The 19,718-nt window shown below is 35.4% G+C and overlaps 1 protein-coding gene across 4 annotated transcripts in view; it reads right to left on the bottom strand.

The window, feature by feature from the left end:
* Window positions 1-19,718, bottom strand: part of NBEAL1 (neurobeachin like 1) — a 148,011-nt gene that overhangs the window by 54,607 nt on the left and 73,686 nt on the right. For 3 of the 4 annotated variants that reach the window (XM_058549638.1, XM_058549640.1, XM_058549639.1), the window contains 15 exons: window positions 19,120-19,288; window positions 18,529-18,662; window positions 17,903-18,062; window positions 17,691-17,793; window positions 16,989-17,145; window positions 15,388-15,546; window positions 13,632-13,791; window positions 12,221-12,309; window positions 8,989-9,564; window positions 8,520-8,695; window positions 7,571-7,724; window positions 7,147-7,275; window positions 2,627-2,932; window positions 2,386-2,535; window positions 366-523 (listed from right to left, as the gene is read on the bottom strand). In XM_058549638.1, the coding sequence (XP_058405621.1) occupies window positions 366-523; window positions 2,386-2,535; window positions 2,627-2,932; window positions 7,147-7,275; window positions 7,571-7,724; window positions 8,520-8,695; window positions 8,989-9,564; window positions 12,221-12,309; window positions 13,632-13,791; window positions 15,388-15,546; window positions 16,989-17,145; window positions 17,691-17,793; window positions 17,903-18,062; window positions 18,529-18,662; window positions 19,120-19,288 (2,780 nt within the window). The remainder of the gene's footprint in view (window positions 1-365; window positions 524-2,385; window positions 2,536-2,626; window positions 2,933-7,146; window positions 7,276-7,570; window positions 7,725-8,519; window positions 8,696-8,988; window positions 9,565-12,220; window positions 12,310-13,631; window positions 13,792-15,387; window positions 15,547-16,988; window positions 17,146-17,690; window positions 17,794-17,902; window positions 18,063-18,528; window positions 18,663-19,119; window positions 19,289-19,718) is intronic. The other variant, XM_058549641.1, reaches the window with a different exon arrangement.

Genomic DNA, 19,718 nt, shown 5'->3' with positions numbered 1-19,718 from the left:
TGTAAAATAATTAAGCAAAACAGAAGTAACTTGGGATCAAGTAAAGCAAATGTAAAACATTCAAACACATAGCATCACTAACCCTAGCTCACAGAGGCAGTATCAGGAAGACAGAAGTAAACTGATTCAAAACAAATTCTATACTACAGGGTAAAAGGAAAGATAATAACTCCATGATGAAAAACAGATACATACAAGGCTCTAAACATACCAGACCTATAATTCACAAAGACAATCAAAATAATCAAAAGCTACTTTTATAAATTGAACATTTTTAAAATTGGATTGAAGAGGCCATTGGCTCAGAAAGTTCTAGACCAGAGTTCTAAAAAAAAAAGAGTATTTAATAAATGATGTAGGCCTACCTTTCAGCCCAAGGGCCCCTCTCACATGTAAGATACAGCTGTATTGCCTTCCAGCGTCTCAGACTGGCTAACTGTTGACTGCTAAGTTGTTTAAGCATATTATTATACCTCAAGTTCTCTTGGCGTGCTTTTCTGTTAAATGGCTCCACAAAAAACTCCTGAAAGAAACAGCAACAAATAATAGCATTGACTCATATATTTATAGGTATATTTAAATTTTAATGCCATAATTTAAAAAATTTGGCCCAACAAAATCATGCAGTAAGAGAAAGAAGCTGGTAACCAACAGGATTTTCTTATTCCATTAGAATCATTTTCTTTAATGAAGCATATGATTCTAGCTATAATCTATTTGTATTTTTTAAAACTTAAGAAAATAACTAACCAACAATAAACATGTGAAGAACTTCAAAAACGTAAAGTGTCTCAACACAGGATTTTTGAACTCAGAATTATTAACCTCATACTGTCAAGTGAATGATTTTCTTTTGGGATCTTTTGATTTATAAAGCATCTGGAATGAGACTCAAGTTTAAATAAGGAAAAGGAAGAGGAACCACACTTCACACTACTATTGACAGCCAGAAAGGTAACGCCAAAAACAAAAGAAATCTACGGGGCAAATCGCTCACAAGGAAAAATTCCATCACTTAGAGTGCTGTTCTCTGAACAATATCCTGGCTAGCAAATGAATTCACATACTTATTCTAGTTTTCAGGATAAAACAGACTCTGATAATAGGTTCTACCAAGATATAACTCTAAACCCCGCAACTAAAGTTTTACAGTTTTCAAAGAGACAAACGGTAAGACTGCCTTATCTAACTCACACTGATCTTCATCGATTAGGAATGAAAATGACAGTATTACTCTGTTTCAAACAGACCAACAGTGTATTACATCAAAAAGAACAGCTAAAGACATGGATTTAAAAGACATCTTTTAGAGAGGCAGTATGCAGTGTGTGGTTAAGGACAGAAGCTTTGGAGTCAGACCTGGGTACAAATCTTAGCTACTCAATTTTCTGAGTCTCAGAATTCTCCTCTATAAGATGAGGTTGACAATAATTGTCTTCATAAAGATTAATATTTATAGTGATTAATATTTGTGCCACAGAAGTAGGAAGATCTCAATAAACTGTAGCTGTTAACATAATTGCTATTCTAATTATTAGTAGACTTGTAGGAAATCCATGATTTGGGATACAGTGTTATAAAATATTTAAAACAGATCATTGCTGAGAAAATTGAAGAAGTCATGACAGCTCCATGATAATTAAACAACAATTTCACAGTTTTGAAGTTCAAGCATACAGAGATATTCTTAAATTAATTTTTTCTGGAAAGGCTAAGGGTAAAGTTACCCAAAAAAATTTTATTGGAATAGAAATTGATATAACTTCTGTAAAGGCAATATAACAGTATTTACCATAAGTGCTACATACCAGTAATTCCACTTATCGTAGGAAAGTCATCCTGGATAAGCACAAAAATATGACTACAGAGATGATCAATACTACTTATAATAAAGAAAAAATTGGTAAATTAAGTCCAAAATTGGGAAATAAATTCAAATATGTTCTAATATATAATATAATGGAATACTACATTGTCATATAATGGCATGGAAAGATGTTCACAACAGATTTTAAGTCAAGAAAGGAGGAGCAAAACGAAACCATACCATTCTGGTTTGGTACCATTTGAAGCCTTTCTTCTGTTCTAATATAAGTACTTCATGCTATAAATTTCCCTCTAAGCACTGATATATATCCAGCCTCCTCAGAGATATCTACTATCAGCTTAACAGACTTTTTACATAATCACTACGTATAGAACATTTTGATATTAATTTTTTAATTGTTACTGATCAGTGTTTTTTTCCAATTCTGAAATAATTTTCAGACAAATAGAAAATACTATTCGTTTTCAAAGTTCAGACTTGTTATTACTCTCATGTGAATATTAAATGCTTGAAATCAACATAAAAAACAGATACTAAAAATACTGAACAATTTTTACCTGAAACTTGAGCTTGCTTTCTCCTCCTTCCCGGTCTCGTTTATGCATATTCACCATTAAGGCTTCATAACAATCCTTCCAATAAAGTGCCATGTTCTCACGATCATCATAAAATGTATGGGTTTCATACTGCTTCATGTAAGGTACAATCTTATAAAAATATATATACAAAATTTAATATATACTTCTATAAAAATGGTAATTTAGTACAAAAATCTCACTCAAAGAAAGAAAAACTTACATATTTTTCAATGTAAACCTGCCATTCATTTGAACTGCAATATTCTTGAAAATCTTCAAAAAATGAGGAGCTACCATTGGTAAAAGGTAAAGAAGGCAGGTGCAAGTTCATGAAGAGAAGCTCATAAATTTTGGAAACGAGGGTACGGACAAGGGGAATCAGAAATGAGTAGATTTCGGTCTGTTCTTTGATTGACTGACTTAGAACATGTTCCAGCTTCCCTAAAATGTAACATGCTTCATCCTGATTTTCAATCACTTTGGTGTGAAGAAGGGTGTTTAGCTTAGCTGATGCCATTGCACAAACCTGGAAGAAAACAGCTTAGGTGAGAAAGAGCAGAATAAAACTGATACATAGTGACAGCAAAAGTTCTTTGACTCTTATTGAAGTTTTTTTTTAAATAAATTATAAAAGTAACCCATGTTTAATATGGAATATACAGACAAGTTGTGGTGGATATTTAATCACCCCAACATCCATTCCACTCCTTATAGTGTGCAAGAATAGGAGGGTGATTCCGTCTCTAGTTCCAACATTAGATCCTAAAAGATAGAAGCCGAACAGAATATCCAACCCCTTGCCACAGTGACTGATCCCGGTAACTCATCTTTAGGTCAACTCACGGCATTACCTTTGTCACAGGGATTCATTCACGGATAGCTTTATGAGTACAAGTTCAGAACTTTTACACAATAATTGTCAAGAACTGTGAAGGGTCTCAGATGTTACCTCACCTCCTAGTCAACAAGTTAGCCTACCATAGTTTCATAGATACTGGCGGAAGCCACGAGACCCCTCAGTCAGAGACAAAGATCTGCAGCATTAGCAATAGCTAGAATATCAGCATTTTCCCTGGCTTCCACAAACTACAATTCCCAGAGTGAGAGAGAAACAGGACTGGATGGTGCCTGTGCCCATTGTAGAAATAGAATCCAGAGCATAAGAAACTCAAATCTTTTGTACTGGGCAGTAAGTGTGCCTGAACTTTGCCTTGGAGGAAGACATTATCTTTATTATATCAAACAGTAAACAAACCTGCCTTTTGCTCTGGGGGAGACACGATCTCCATTTTCCCAAGTTGTTCACCACACATGCATCCTCAAAAAGACAGTTCATAACAAAGGCATCCAGTGCCACTCTTCACAAGATGTGCAGAACACAAGAGATCCATGAAGAACTGTCTACGAACATGACTGTAGGAAGAAGCACTCTCTGACTCTGAATATGAATGAGGAAGCATATAGCCTCAATTGCTCCTGGTAGCCATTTTTGACAATAAGGGTAGCCAGCTTAAGACAAGCTGACACATGGAGAAAATCCTTCTCTCAATCCTGTCAGAACAGTAAGTAAATGGAACTGGAGCCTTGACTGAATCATGCCTATTAACCATGGAATTTTCAGCTATATGAGCCCATAAACCTTCTCAACTAAGTCAGTTTGAGTTGATGTTTGTCATTTGGAATCAAAGGCATTCTGATAAAGGACAGGTATGTAGGAGACTGAGTCCTTGATCAGAAATCTAATTACCCTTAAAGTTCCTGAAGAAAATACATATTCAGGGTACAAACCTAGGCAAAAGAATATTCTGTATTACTATTAAGCTTTGGCCTTAAACCTCAACAGAGAAAGGGGCCTCCTTTTGTTTAGGCAAGGGAAAGATCTAAGCTTTAAAACCATAGCAGGACAAATGATATAAAGTGCTTCCTTCTCCTTTAATCCTAGATGCCAATTTTGGATCTTATTACTTTCAAAATAAAAAAAAGAGAGAGAGAAAAAGAAAGTATTAGAACTTGACATCACTTCCAGAATGTATTTGTGCCAAAAGCTGATCTGAGCTGTATGCACAGGTCTTTGCAGGCCAAGACAACAAGCAGGGACCTCAGGCAGTCTTTCCATGCAAGCCTTCAAGAAGCAAACAGCGTCAGAAACAATCTCTAAAGGGCTCAAAACTGTCACTTTTCTACTTTTAACTTAAGCTTCTACTAGTGAAGCTTCTCTACCCTCCTCAGATTTTCCCCTAAACCCTTCACTTTAGTCTTTGAATTTGACTAAAGTAGCTTAATTCCAGTACAGCCAACAAAAGAAAGAAAAAAAGTCATAAAATCCCATCATCCAGGAAATACCAACGCTAATATTCTGGGCTTTTTGCTATGTGTTTTTTAAAATACTGCTTACACAAAAAGTTGAATATTCAATGCTTTGCTGTGTGTGTGTGTGAGGAAGATTAGCCCTGAGCTAACATCTGTTGCCAATACCCCTCTTTTTGCTAAGGAAGATTGGCCCTGGGCTAACATCTGTGCCCATCTTCTTCTACTTTCTATGTGGGACGCCTGTCACAGCATGGCTTGATAAGTGGTGCGTAGGTTCGCAACCAGGATCCGAACCCATGAACCCCGGGCCACTGAAGTGGAGCACGCAAACTTAACCAGTATGCCACCGGGCCAACCCCACTTTGATGCTTTGCTTTTAACTTAATATGATGGTACTAAACAAACTATAAGTTTATATGTTTACTTAAAAAGTATAAAGATACTTTGATGAATGCAAGAGAATTTACTTGACCATTGCGTTAATTTTGGGAAATCTTGGCATTTTATGTGGAATCTCCTAACACTTAAATACTGGCAATTAAATAACACGTATGGGCCAAATAAAACAAGTTTGCTAAGCCAGATTCATCTTGCAGGCAACTCCATTTAAACCCATATAAGGGAAGAGGTTCCTTTCCCAGCCCTTAACATGCATAACCTCAGGGAAATATGTTTTTATTCCCGAGAGAACGAAATTAACCAGCTGGCAGGTAAGAAATGTTTCAGGTCACTAACTCCTGGTAGATAGGATCCGTCTTATCTGCAGGTGCTGTACTCTACTTTTTTACAGTTATTCACAACAGAGCCCTACCATAGGACAGGCACTGGGTACTTAATGGCGAACAAATTAAAGAAACACTTTATTTAGGGAAAGTTCATCAAAGAGAAAAACACTGAGGGTAAGCACGAGTGGAACAAAAAAGAGTCCTAATATCTGAAACAAATAACTATCTGGCACACTGGCTGCAACTGCTTTAGCAGCTATCAGGCTAATATTAATGAAAAAGCCAAAAAAGCTACCCTTGTTCTGTTTCTAAGCAGAGAAACAAAGAATACTACCGTGAACATCTATGTGTACAGGATTGTTCAAGCTTTTAGATTGCTACCTTAGGATATAGTTTTAAAGTAGAATTACTAGACAAAGAGTATAATAATTTTATTAAAGTTCTTGGTTCTTATATTTTCAAACTGCATTTAAAAGGCTGTACAATTCAAACTTCCACCATCCACGGATTAGAATGACCATTTTCTGTTTAGCTTTTCTGCATTTTCCATGTTTTCTACAACAAACATGTGTTACCTTTATGATTATGAAAAAAACTATCTTTAAAAAGTTAGTAACATGGGGAAATGAGTTTGAAATAATTGTAAGAGAAAGAAAAAGAACACAAAATTATCAAAATACATGATGATTTCAATCATCTGAAAAAAATATATGCATAGAAAAAAATACTAAAATATTGACAGTTGTTTCCTCTTAGGCTATGGGATGATGAATTTATTTATTTATTTTTCTTTATGTTTTTGTGTATTTTCCACAATGAGCATGTGTTACTTTTACAATTAGAAAAAAATATCCATTGAACAGTATGACTTTTTTAAAACAAGGCAATCTCATGGAATTTCAACCTCCTCATGTTCTTATCAAAAGTATAGCAAGTTTATGTATCTTAGAAACCATCCCCACCCAGATCCCCTTTCTCCAAGTACCTAAAATTCCAGTATCAAAGGAAAATACAAAGGGCCACGTAAATAGCTAAGGGATACACATCAGGACTAATCCAGCCCCGGTCACCACAAGGATCCAGCGTGAATGGAAATAGGAGACTAAAATGCACACGGAACTCTGCCAACCTCTAAAATTTTTAATTTAAAACAGAAATAAAAAATATTCCTTGGGTCCATATTTTATTTATCTTTATTTCAGAAACCTAGCACCATGTTAACCTTTGGTAGGTATTCAGTAAGTGTTTGATGAATGAAAAAATATGAAATAAATGTAAAACTGGATTAGTAGGTTAGTAAAGAAACACAAAAGATTTTGAAAGGAACAATTTAAAAATCATTTTCCTAAAAATGCAAGCTCTAAACTGCACATGTATAAATAGCCTATGCAGGCTGTACAGCTCCCAGCTGCACTAAATATACATGACATGAGTAATGCCTTCTAACATAGCTATGTATAAATCCTTTAAAAGGAAACTTTAAAATTATACCGAGTCATAAACATCAGGAAAAAATAATCAAATTAGCTGCCTCTCAAGCTTCTTTCTGATCTCACAAAACTGAAACATAAGTGAAATCATAGATATTTTTTTGGAACTAATTTAAAAAATTAAAATATTGAAAATGTATTATGATTTAGTTATCACAAAAATAATTCCTATGTGGCATGCAAGTATAGAAAATCATGTAAAAGAATTGACAAACCTGCAAATTACCCCTTCCAATGAAGCCAAGAAGCAACTGGATTTGAATTTGAGAGAGTTTTACCCACTCTGGACTCGCAGAATACCAAACTGACAGACCATCGAAGAGCAGCGTCATATTCTCTAAAAGCTATCACAAAGGAAAAATTGAGAAATAAAAACATTCAGTTTTTAAATCTACTGGTGATGAGTGTTTCCCAACAGTAATACAAATCATAAATATTTCAGAACTAGTTCAGTGTTCAGTTGGTAAAAGCCAAAAGAATTACCCTAGTAAGAGCTAAGAAAATCTGACTATTTACCACATCGTATTTATGTTTATTGCATCTGATTAAACATTAATGCTCTGAAAAGAGGGAGTACAAAATTTCTTTCTTTGAACAACTTCACTATCAAAAAATAATTTCAAAGAGATATTACTGCACCTTCTCCGTCCACATGTTTGAATTAACTAGTCCCTCTGACTGCAGAAAGTCCTGTGTGATCAGCATGAGTCGGAAGGCGTTTTCAGCAGTTACTGGATTAGTTTTGGCTTCTCTGTTTTCTGTGACTGCCCATTCTAACATCTTCTGTAGCAAACTAAGCGTAAAACAAAGTCCTCTTAAAACCATTTTAAGTTTAGAAAAATAGTAGGACATGGAAAAAAACCCCAGTTATTTAAGAATAGGACTGTATCTCCAAAGAGACATTATTACTGGCAGGTATCATAAAACATTGTGGATGGAATTTAGTAACAATGAAGCCACTTTTTAATCTCTGGAGTATCTATCTTTAATACACCTAATACTAAAGGCAAAGTAAAAGTTACCTGTTTGACTTGACTATAAAATAGCTATGAAAGTCCAGTCAGTCTCCACGAGATCCTTCAAAGTTTCTTTAAAGCTGAAATTGGAAAGGTTAGGGAAGAAAGCCTTACTATGCCTTACAGAGGGTCTAGCCCAGTGGAAAAATGAAGTAATTCTCCCCTAGTGTGCTACTGTTACCGAGTTCTATCAGATGCAGAGAACTCAATGCTTTAGAGAAGTAATTTTCATGAAAACACTACTCCCTTCCCTTAGCACGGAAACACTCGAATTTGGACAAGACTGTAGAACACAATGCACCAAGTGCTTAGACACTGCAGGAAACAATTTAAACAAGGAATACGTCATCACTTAAAACCCAAATTAATTTAAGGTTTAAATCTCCTCACATTGGAGTTAGTTCTGGCTTTCTCTCTAGATCCCACTGAATGGCAACAGACTGGAAAAGCACAAAGTTTCTCCTTTTTCTCTCTACATCCACTGAAGACTGTATAAATGTTCGATAACAAGTTTTATTTTAGACTCCTGCCCACTCGAGAAGGAGAGGGGAAATCAACAACTGAATGCTTACATTAGTTTTATTTCATCTGATGGTCGAAGTAGCTCACTGGATATTCCCAGTTTAGTTAGTGCTGAAAACACTTGTCCCCGCTCAACCCAAGTATCATCATCCGACTTCTCTAGTCCTTTACACATTACATAACACAAAATGTTTGTCAGTAACCGAAGAAGCTCCTCCTCACATCCCTATAAAAAAGATAGAGTAATATTAAACTACTGGAGGGAGAGGGTGTTAAAAGCACATAAGAACCATCATATACACTGAACTTTCCTAGGTAGGCCCTAGAGATACAAGGATGAAGAAAACACTGGCTTTGCTCTCAAGACACACAATTTAGTGACTTCTAGGCCTCTAATATCTTAGATCATGAGATTTAGAACAAGAACATAATATGTAATTGTTAACTACACACATCTAAGGATTAGAAGTATATAATAGGCATATAAAAAAACAGCATTGGACAAATAAGGAATTTTACCTCTTGGCTTTCAAGTGAAGAGAAGTCATCACTAAAGCCCATGTCACTTGTGATACTGCTCTCTTTGTCAGACTGCACAGAAAATGATTTAGGAGACTCTACTGGGGATGGTGTGCTAGGCAGGCTGTCTGGCATCTGACTTCCACTGTCACTCAGTTCACATGAGTCAATTCTACTGAGATCTAAACTCAAGTGTGAAGGGTTATTATGCCAGAATTCTTCTGGATTCTCTGATTTGAAAGACAACTCTCCCACAGAGCTATCTTCTTGAAATAATGGTGTGTTTGAGTCCAGCGAGCGTCTATCCTCCAAACTCCACTGATCTGAAGACACATTAGTGGAGGCAAAAGAGTTGATTTTTTCCTCATCCGTCTTTTCATCGAAGTTCCTCTTAACATCTTCAGCTGATATATTTTTATCACTGTCTTTCACTGAAACAGCCCTATTGTGCTTACGAAGAGTATTTCCATTTTCAAAATGTGCTTTTAAAAAAAGCCTAACTAAAGTGTCTTGCCAACCCACTTGTTGAGATATCTGATGTGCTGCATCTGGCTGGGACTGTAACATCTGTAAAATCTGCAAAGAGATGAGGAATATAAAATTCATCAAAAAGTACACAGTATTTTACATTAAAAACAGTTTCTTTTCAGTTATTTTAATGACAAGTGATTTAATGAGAAACTTTGGGAGGATATACTTTCAAAAGATTATGTTCTTAACTGGATTATAAACTATATGAAGAGTTGGGCTGGCCCCGTGGCTTAGCAGGTAAGTGCTCGCACTCCGCTACTGGCGGCCCAGGTTCGGATCCCGGGCACGCACCGACGCACCACTTCTCAGGCCATGCTGAGGCCACATCCCACATATAGCAACTAGAAGGATGTGCAACTATGACATACAACTATCTACTGGGGCTTTGGGGGGGAAAAAAAAAAGAAGGAGGATTGGCAATAGATGTTAGCTCAGAGCCGGTCTTCCTCAGCAAAGAGGATTAGCATGGATGTTAGCTCAGGGCTGATCTTCCTCACAAAATAAATAAATAAATAAATAAACTGTTTTAAAAATAAATAAACTATATGAAGGGCAGACATTGTGTTTTTAGCTAATCTGCATATTACTCATTGTCCAGAGTAGGGATGTGCTCAAATATTTGCTGAAAGATAAAAAAGGAAAAAAAGATAAAATGATCTTCCACGTGTCAACACACTCACATTATTAATTTAATTTGGTCAGAAAGAAAATATAAATAGAATGAAGGCTTGTTTCAAATGTTATAAGGTTATATCCTCTCAACTAACAACTTTCCGTGAGCCACCACATTTGTCCAGCAAACACTGAATATCTACCATGTGCCAGGCACAGTTCTGGTACTACGGTCAGGGGAGTAAACGGGACACACAAGACATTATCAAAGTGTCTTGGTACTTTGGTGCCAGAGCCTAGGTATCCCAAGAATAACGTTTTCTCATCTCATTTTCTTTTTTTGGGCAAAGTTAATGGCTGCTTTTACAGAAAGTTTTTTTTTCATTAACTCTATATTGTACAAACAAAACAAAAACTAAACTTTAATTCCAATAAGACGGATGCTATTTAGCTGGAATAAGATGCTGAAATTAAAGTGTAGACACTGACATGGCAATATGTATGACCTCTACTATCCAACTGATTTCTCATTTTTTGGATAAAAACAAGTTCTCAAACACTGTCAGAAATTCAGTTAGGAGCTTTAAGACATTTTTATCACAAAGTCAATAAACTTCTACACAGATGAAAAGAACTTTAGCTCCCAGTGTTTAGATTTATCTCTTTTATCAGAATTTCTAACTCTGACAAGTTTCATCACAGGAGACAAATAATGTTGGTAGGGACTTCAATATTAATGGTTCTAATGCGCGCTGATGCTGATGTAGAAAGCAATGAGTCGCAATGAGTCACAATGACATATGAAATTTCTGTCTTCACTAACGCTGTCAGCGAGAAACCATTACTCTTTGGGTGCAGAATAACCATTTTCTTCTTCCAGATTAAACTTAGCTTGGTGAAGAAACTTTTCATGATTTCATGACTTTAAAATTTCCATAAAATGAGACTTATTTTATGTCTATTTTATAAATATAAAATGGATAAAAACTAGGCTGCACAGAAAGCTGTTCCTAACTGCACACCGAAAGGAAAGGCAATTTGCATGTCCTGCTTCAAGGCCAATATGGCAAAATCTATCAAAATGTAAAATGTAAATACCCTTTGACATAGCAACTCCATTTCAGACTATGTCCTACAGATGTATTACCACAAATAAGTAAAGCTATACATAAAAAAAGATTTTAACAGAAGTTTATTAACATGGAAAAACAGGAAACAACCTAAATGTCCATCAACAGAGAACCAGATAATACTTTATAAATTTTATTTATTTATTTCCCCCCCCAAAGCCCCAGTAGATAGTTGTATGTCATAGCTGTACATCCTTCTAGTTGCTGTATGTGGACGCGGCCTCAGCATGGCCAGAGAAGTGGTACGCCGGTGCGCGCCTGGGATCTGAACCCGGGCCACCAGCAGCGGAGCGCTCGCACTTAACCGTTAAGCCATGGTGCCAGCCCGATAATACTTTATAAATAGCCACAGGATGAAAAACTATGTAGTCATTAAAGAGAAAGATATATATCTAGATTATTGATGGAAAAATACTGTGACATAATTAGGGAGTAAGATTAAAAAGCAAAGCAAAGAAGCAAATACTACACAGGTCAGTGGTTACAGGGGAGGAGAGAGAAGGTTACAATTAGGAGGAAGCACACGGGATGACTATTCTTTGACTTAGTTAAAAGTTAAATGGGTGCACTGAGGACAAATCATTGTTGGAATACTCATAAACAAATTATAGAAAATTCTTTCCACAAAGTTCAAAAGATTCAGAAACTCTAAAATATGGCATATGAATTAGAAATGTTACCATCATTGAAGGTTCTTGATAAAGAAACTATTCTCTGGCAATAATTTTTTGACTCTGGAAAGGGCATATTTCCAGGAACCCATGTAGGACTAAGAGGAACAAATTTATATGCTGGTTTCTTATGATTATATGAAGTTAATTCACCTCAAAAAAGGAAACAGTTTATTTATAAAATAACGGATATTAAAACTTATATCTCGTGCAAAATACTCAATCTAAAAGTTATTCACAGTATAATGATACTGCTACTCTTAAAGTACATCCTAAAAGTTTACTAACCTTTCTGCAGATGACCACTCTGACATTCATGAGTGCTCTGTGAGATATATATACCACAGATAACAGATCTTTGAAATTAATAGCAGGATCTATGGTGGGAAAAACAAAAAGTTAAAAAATTGAATTCCAGAGATAACCAAAGAAAGAACTGTGGGTATCAGTTATATTAATGCTAACATAATTATTTCATTTTAAATAAGAATTATAGACATGTTCAAATTTTACGAGGACAATAGGTTTAGAATGTTTGACATCTTCTAAGTAAACTCTAAATAATTGTTCTTTTCTTTTGATTGCCTGAACATATTGTCCATACTGCTTGGATCTTATACTATTATTTATCTTTTTATGTACATGCCTCTTGTCATCAATGAGATGGTAAACCACAAGACAAAGAACCTTATCTTAAACCTTTTTGAATCCCCAGCACCTGATATAAATTCTACAGTTTGTAGTAAGTACTAAAAAAAAAAAGGCTAATAAAAACAGAATCAGAAACAAACAAGAATATGTGAAATTAGTTTTCATTTTGCCTTTAAGAATTTAACCTCCCTTGGGGCCGGCCCCGTGGCCTAGCGGTTAAGTGCGCGCACTCCACTGTTGGTGGTCCGGGTTTGGATCCCAGGCACGCACTGACGCACTGCTTGTCAGGCCATGCTGTGGCGGCGTCTCATGTAAAGTGGAGGAAGATGGGCAGGGATGTTAACCCAGGGCTAGTCTTCCTCAGCAAAAAGAGGAGGATAGGCACGGATGTTAGCTCAGGGCTGATATTCTTCACAAAAAAAAAAAAAAGAATTTAACCTCGGTAAAAAACAGAATAGTTTGGGGGCCGGCCACGGGGGTCGGCCTGGTGGCATAGTGGGTAAGTGCGTGTGCTCTGCCTCGTTGGCCCGAGGGTTCGCAGGTTCAGACCCCAGGTGCACGCCGACGCACCGCTTGTCAAGCCATGCTGTGGCAGCATCCCATATAAAGTAGGGGAAGATGGGCATGGATGTTAGTCCAGGGCCAATCTTCCTCGGCAAAAAAAGAGGAGGATTGGCAACAGATGTCAGCTCAGGGCTGATCTTCCTCTCACACACACAAAAAAGAGAATATTTTGTACATATTTTCTCTAGTGTCCTTTTCTTGTTATATAGCCTCGATTACTTACTAATCATTCAGTCAGTAAACATTTACCGAAGGCCTACCAAGTTAGGCACTGTGCTATGCTCTGGGGAGATGAAACAACAAGGGACATAAGAAACAGTACCCAGGAAAGCCCTGCTGAATCAGGTAACAGGTCATTTAAAAAGCAACCTGAGAGAGGAGGGGAAAAAACCTTTAGGTAAAAAACCTGAGAACCATCAAATAGAATTATGCTATTATGAAGAACATTTCTTGAATGTATCAGTATTATCAGTCTTAGTCATACCTGTATTTATGATTTGATTGGTAAGGTTTTTAATGAGAGAGGTATTAACAGGTGCTTCATTAAGAAGGAGTCCCAATCCTGAGTAGCCGACTTCTCTCAGTCGAATACGTTGTTTACTTCGTTCATAAACATTTGTGCATTTCAACATTTGTTCCATAACCTGATCATAACAATAATGTATTCTTCTTAATATAGAGAACTGAGAACAGTTCATCACTTAGGTTCATACTGAATAAAATATTAGTGTACAAGGTTTTTGGAGCATCATTTTATTCCTTAAGTATTAAAAAAACCAGAAAACCCAGCACTAATAGGGAAGAGCACTCCACATCATACTATCATTAAAGAAATGGATGTAAGAATAAATTGGGTGAACATGATGTAATCTATGCAGAAATAGAAGTATAATGATGTACACCTGAAATTTATACCTTATAAACCAATGTTACTGCAATAAACAAAAAATTTTTTAAAAAAAGAATAAATTGGACTGTAACACATCTGTATTTGAATAATATGCTTAAAACTCTAATTTACATATATTTCTTGGCAAATGAAAGAAATAATTTACAATTTTCTTTTAATGGCTAAGGCATAGATGGAAACAAACCCTGCAGCTTGCAAGAGGAACAAAAGCGTGTTCTGAAAGAGAACAAAGACACTTCTAGATCAATCTAGTAATCCATTTATGTAACAGTTATCAAAATAATTTTCAAGAACAAGGAAACATTTTGTGAAGCAACCATCCATTAGCTAAAATGGGAGAATGAATTAGTAACCCCACACTTCTTGGAGTGAGATCAACATTTTTCAAAGTGAGATACTGAAACCCTACATGGAAAGGGTAATCTTGGCAAAATAATACCATGAACAATCCCCACAAGGCCATTTTTGGAGAAATAACACAGTCTCCATGAAGGAAGCCTTGTGTGGGCACATGCTTTAAGGAGTAGCCTCACGGGTCACCCCAACCAATAGTCAGGAGAGACTATGTCAGACCATTTTTAATAAAGCTTCGTTTTCCAAAGTTTAGAGATTTCAAACACAGGCAATCCAAACATGACCCTAAAAAGAGACTTTATACAGTAACACTAATCATGTAAGAGGAAACAACTGTCACAAGGCACTTAGGCCTTAATAATGAACAGGGGAATAAATCATGAAAAAAAAGAATGTATTGGGCAATAGAAATATGACTGACTCCTCTACTGTTTGTTAACAAAAACGGTGGAGTGAGTGGCTTCAGCCAAAGTTCAAAGTTTTGGATATTTTGGATAGCTTAATAAAATATGTTCTATATCCTTTTATGAGTTACTAATTTCTCTGGCCTCAATTTCTTCATCTGTAAAATGGGGATAAGAAGAATATCCACTTCATAAAGTTGTTGCGAGGACTAAGTAAGCTAACATATGAAAAATGTGTAGTTCGTGACAAATAGTGGGTGCTACAATAAGGTTAGTTATGATCTGCCAGGTAGACCCACCATAAGTCAAAAGAGAGATGAGAAGTTTTATATTGAAGACGGTATGACAAAGTGGATTTGCCACTGAAATGATCAGATCACAATATAATTAGTTTTTTAATATACAAACAGCAAAAACATGAAAAATATATATCAATACAAATTGAACAATTTAAAATTAGATAGCAGAAGATATGAAAAAAGAATTTACACTCATAGAATGGATATGTTTCAATTAAATTCATATACCCACAAATGCCCCAAAATATAAAGATGCTTAAGAAATGTTTGTACCTTAAAAACGATTTCTCTTAATCTGTCAGAGTACTTTTGATTTAAGAGCAAGGCATAAAGTATGTCAGCATTGCCTGGTTCAAACAGCAGTAAGAAAAGCTGACCTCTAGTTGGGCTGGTACGTAGGAGACTGAAGAGTATATCCAAAATTCCAAAGAGCTTTTGAAAGTAACACAAAACAAACAGCCACACTCATATATGGAAGCACGAAAGAAGTCATAAACCACAAACAGTTAACTAAATCCCATATACCCCAACATTCCAGCTTACCTGGACTACCTGATGTTTTTTGAACCAGCCCTGCCTTTTCCCTACATTATGCTTTTGGCTTATTCCATGTCCTTTTGTAAATCCTCTCATACTACCCACCCATATTTACCTGCTGAATCACACCTACCCTGCTCTGTCCACATGATAAGCCACCTCTTCCATAAAGCCTTTCCTGGTCTCCTCAACATGTAATACTCTCCTATGAAAACCTCAAATAGATATCATCATAATCTTTTTTGTTTCATAATTATTTATAAACCTCTTTTATCCACCCCTGCCTCCATTAGGCTAAAAGAATGATAATTCACTCATCATTATATACCCACAATGTCTACTATTATTTTATGTACATAGCAAGTTTTCAATAAATAATTCTTTGACTGAATCGACCAAGAAAATATCATCTGCAATGAATCACAGCAGGTGACAATAGAGCTATCAGGAAATAAGATGGCTGCCCATTATTCTAAATAATGAGAATCTTTTGAAGTAGTCCAACCTTATAGGTAAACAGCCTAAGTTAACTCATCTATATAATACCAATATGAATTCATGTAACCACTTACTACACAATGAATATTTCACGATAGAGGGAAAAATATTTGAGTCAACATCAATTAAGGCTGCTCAAGTTTGGTGTGGAGAATGGTGTACAAAAAGAGCACAGAAATAGCAGTAAAGACGCCCGGGTTCTAGTTCCAGGTTCTTCAGCTGTGTGACTTTTTAAGCTAAGTCACCTAATCTCTCTGGACATATGTTTCCAAATGTTCTGATGGGAAGAGTAATCCCTAGTCTGCAATCACCAGGAAGGCTCGATTCAGCAGTGTATCTGCACTTCTAACAGGTCCCAGGTAACGCTGGTGAGGGGCCACACGCTGAGGACCACCGGCTTAAAAGGTGGCTAAGAAGTATAAATGAACAATGTATATAAAAGCTTTTAAAAATAGAAACACATTTACAATTTACTCTTTATGCAAAACTTTTGTGAACCTATGTTATGTTAAAATTCATGTCAGAAATCTGCCCAGTAACTTTGATGACATGTAAATATACATTACGTGGCCTATGAAGATAGGCTTCAGAATTGCCATAGCAGCTATTTCCACATACTACTTTCTAGCTAATTAAAATATTTTATTACACTGCCATCTATTTTAATAAACTTTCAGTTAGGAGATAAAATTTACTTCTCTAACTGCATAATATTGTATGGGACACTATAAACATTTTACTCTTAAAATATGTTTAATACATATATCCAAGTTTAAAAGAAGCTGATATAGCAATATAAATGTTAAAAAGAAAAAACAGACTTATCTCAGGCATAATACCTGTTCTTCTTCACTGATAGCAGCTATGTAACCCATGATACTTTGTATCTCTTCATGAGTTCCACCTTTGCACAGAAAATATTTAATTAGTCCATACAAAGAAGTCCTTATTGTTCGAATATCATCTAGAGACAGCTCACTATATTTACAATCACTCCTGAAAAAGAAAGTAAAAGTGCAAAAATTGAAATTTTTAATTTTTACATTTTGGTACTTTTTAATATAAAAATTCATTGTTTAAAAAAAAGATGTTTCCATGTAATTATTAGAATTCATGGTATCTTTGGCTTTTTCTTTTTACAGAAAACCTTTTAAGGTTAGGAATTTCAATGACAAAGATATAAATTGTTAAAATAGCTTATATTTATGCAACACTCACTATGTGCCAGACACAGTTCTAAGTGCTTTACATATTATTAATTCATTTAATTTGTAATCCTCAAAACAATCATAGGATGTCACAGTTTCATTATCTCCTTGTTACAGACCAGAAAACTTAAGCACAGAAATGTTGAGTAAGTTACCCATGGCTCGAAAATTAATGAAACACAAGATTTAAACCCAATGTATGTGATCCATTGTTTATCATTTTAACCTCCACACTAGGATATTAGAATTGCTGGAAAATAAATAATCTAGATGTTCTATTCAAGTAGCAGACAGAAAAGAATATCAAACTCAGAAGGAGCAAGGACATCATACCCATAATAAATCCTAAGCGTATCTAGGAGAAACTGCACACCATACTTCTTTCGGAAAACTCTCCTGCTGTCTTTGATGATGGTGGAAAGATACTGTATATGACCTAAAATAGAAAGTTCGCTCTTCAGTGATATACCTAAAATAAAGTCATATAGGTAGTTATAAATTTCTAAAACAACTATAAAACTTTATCCCTAATAGCCTGCTCTCACCAATTCTAAAGGGAAAATCTCCACGGTTCCAAATACGGAAGTCAAAGAGTAAATACTGATACATTTGTTGCAGGAGCTGCATATTCTTCTCTAATGAAACCTGTTCAATTAGTAACTGAATTGCCATCAATACATTAACATCCATCAAGGTGCTTGGCACCTGAAATCCAAACAGAAGAGGGTTCTGTAAAGTTCACTTTAAATAATTGTCATTAAGTTATAATTTCCAACGATTAATTCAGAACATCTACTAAACACGAATATCTTGATTAGAATAATAAAAACAACTTGAACACAAATTTTTCTGACCTAACACTAGAACATATTTTCCTAATGTCATATTCCTAAAACAGAGTCTTAAATTGATCAAATATCCCAAATACCAAAGCTAACAACGAAGGTGCTGTATATCAAAGATTATATACTATTATCTAAGATGAGTAATTCTTGTATAAGGTGATTTAACACAAGTTTTTAAAAGCTGCTTGTGCTATAAATTATATCTACTAATATAATTTAAGCTATAACAGTGTAACTAAAAAAATTTTATTTATTAGGAAGAAAAAAACCCCAACACTAACAATTACAATCATCAGCCACATCTACATAAGGTTAGATGACCTCACCTTCTGAAGTAAGGCACCAAGAGTGGCAACTCCATGCGAGTGAATAAGATTGTCCTGGTTAATAGAATGTCTTTGAATAAAATGTTTCACAATCAAGATAAATGTTGCAATTAAATTTCTCTCTAGTCTTGACTCTGTGGAATTGTGAACACGTCATTAATTATCGTAATTACTCTACTCACTTTTATCACACTTTCTATATCATAATGCACATTATAACAAACAAGGAATTTGGTTCAGGAATTTGCTTTCAAAGGTCACTTGTAGAACACATACTACACAGCGCAGCGATTGCTTGCATACTGTATACTTACATATACATGTAAATATTTTCTCTACCATAAATTTAACAACGTTGTCATATTTCCACTAAGAATACAAACTAAGGATAGTCAAGAATAAAACTAACATCTTATATTTTTTGACCACGGTATTATGAACTTTCTGAACTACATTAATAAAATTAGGGACGGGCTGCTTCAGCTACAAATGGTTAAGCTTCTTCCTAATGGTGGCAAAACATTTTAATCTATTTTTCAATTAATTCTCTAATTTCTCAAGGACTATTTTGTGTTAATTTCATCTTAATACCTGACGCCTTCGTGGAGGTCAGTACCACCCAATCTCCTTCTACAGGTGTTATCAACTCAGAAACTGTGCTTTCATTCACTCCTTCAGCAATCTGTCCTTCGCTGAAGTGGCTGATTTGTTCCAATAGAGGAAAGAGCACATTTAATCCACCTATGCAGTTTATGACGTCCTGAAAAAGACAACTACAATTTTATAATCTTATAAAACAAGGGCAATGTTGTCATTTAATATCTACAAGGCATACATGAGGTTATCATTTGCTATACCTTTAGACAATGTACAGGAGAGCCTAAGCTAAAGGAAGCCTTGTGCCGGCAGATGCTTGAAAAAGCAGCCTCAGGGGTCACCGTAATCAATACTCAAGAGAGACCAGCCCACACCATTTCTTCTGCACCTTTGTTTTCTAAAGTTTAAGAATTCTCAACATAGGCAATCCACACATAAATCCGTAAGCAGACTTTATAACGTGACACTAATGATGTAATAGGAAAAAACTGTCACAAGGCAATTAGGCCTTAATAATGAACAGGGGAATAAGTTATGAAAAAAAAAGAATGTATTTGGCAGTAGAAATATGACTGACTCTTCTACTTCTAGTT

Source organism: Diceros bicornis, chromosome 10 (genome assembly GCF_020826845.1).
Source record: "Diceros bicornis minor isolate mBicDic1 chromosome 10, mDicBic1.mat.cur, whole genome shotgun sequence".
In the NCBI taxonomy this organism is placed as follows: domain Eukaryota; kingdom Metazoa; phylum Chordata; class Mammalia; order Perissodactyla; family Rhinocerotidae; genus Diceros; species Diceros bicornis.
Note: the sequence above shows the minus strand (reverse complement) of the source record. Positions and strands in the feature narration are given on the sequence as shown.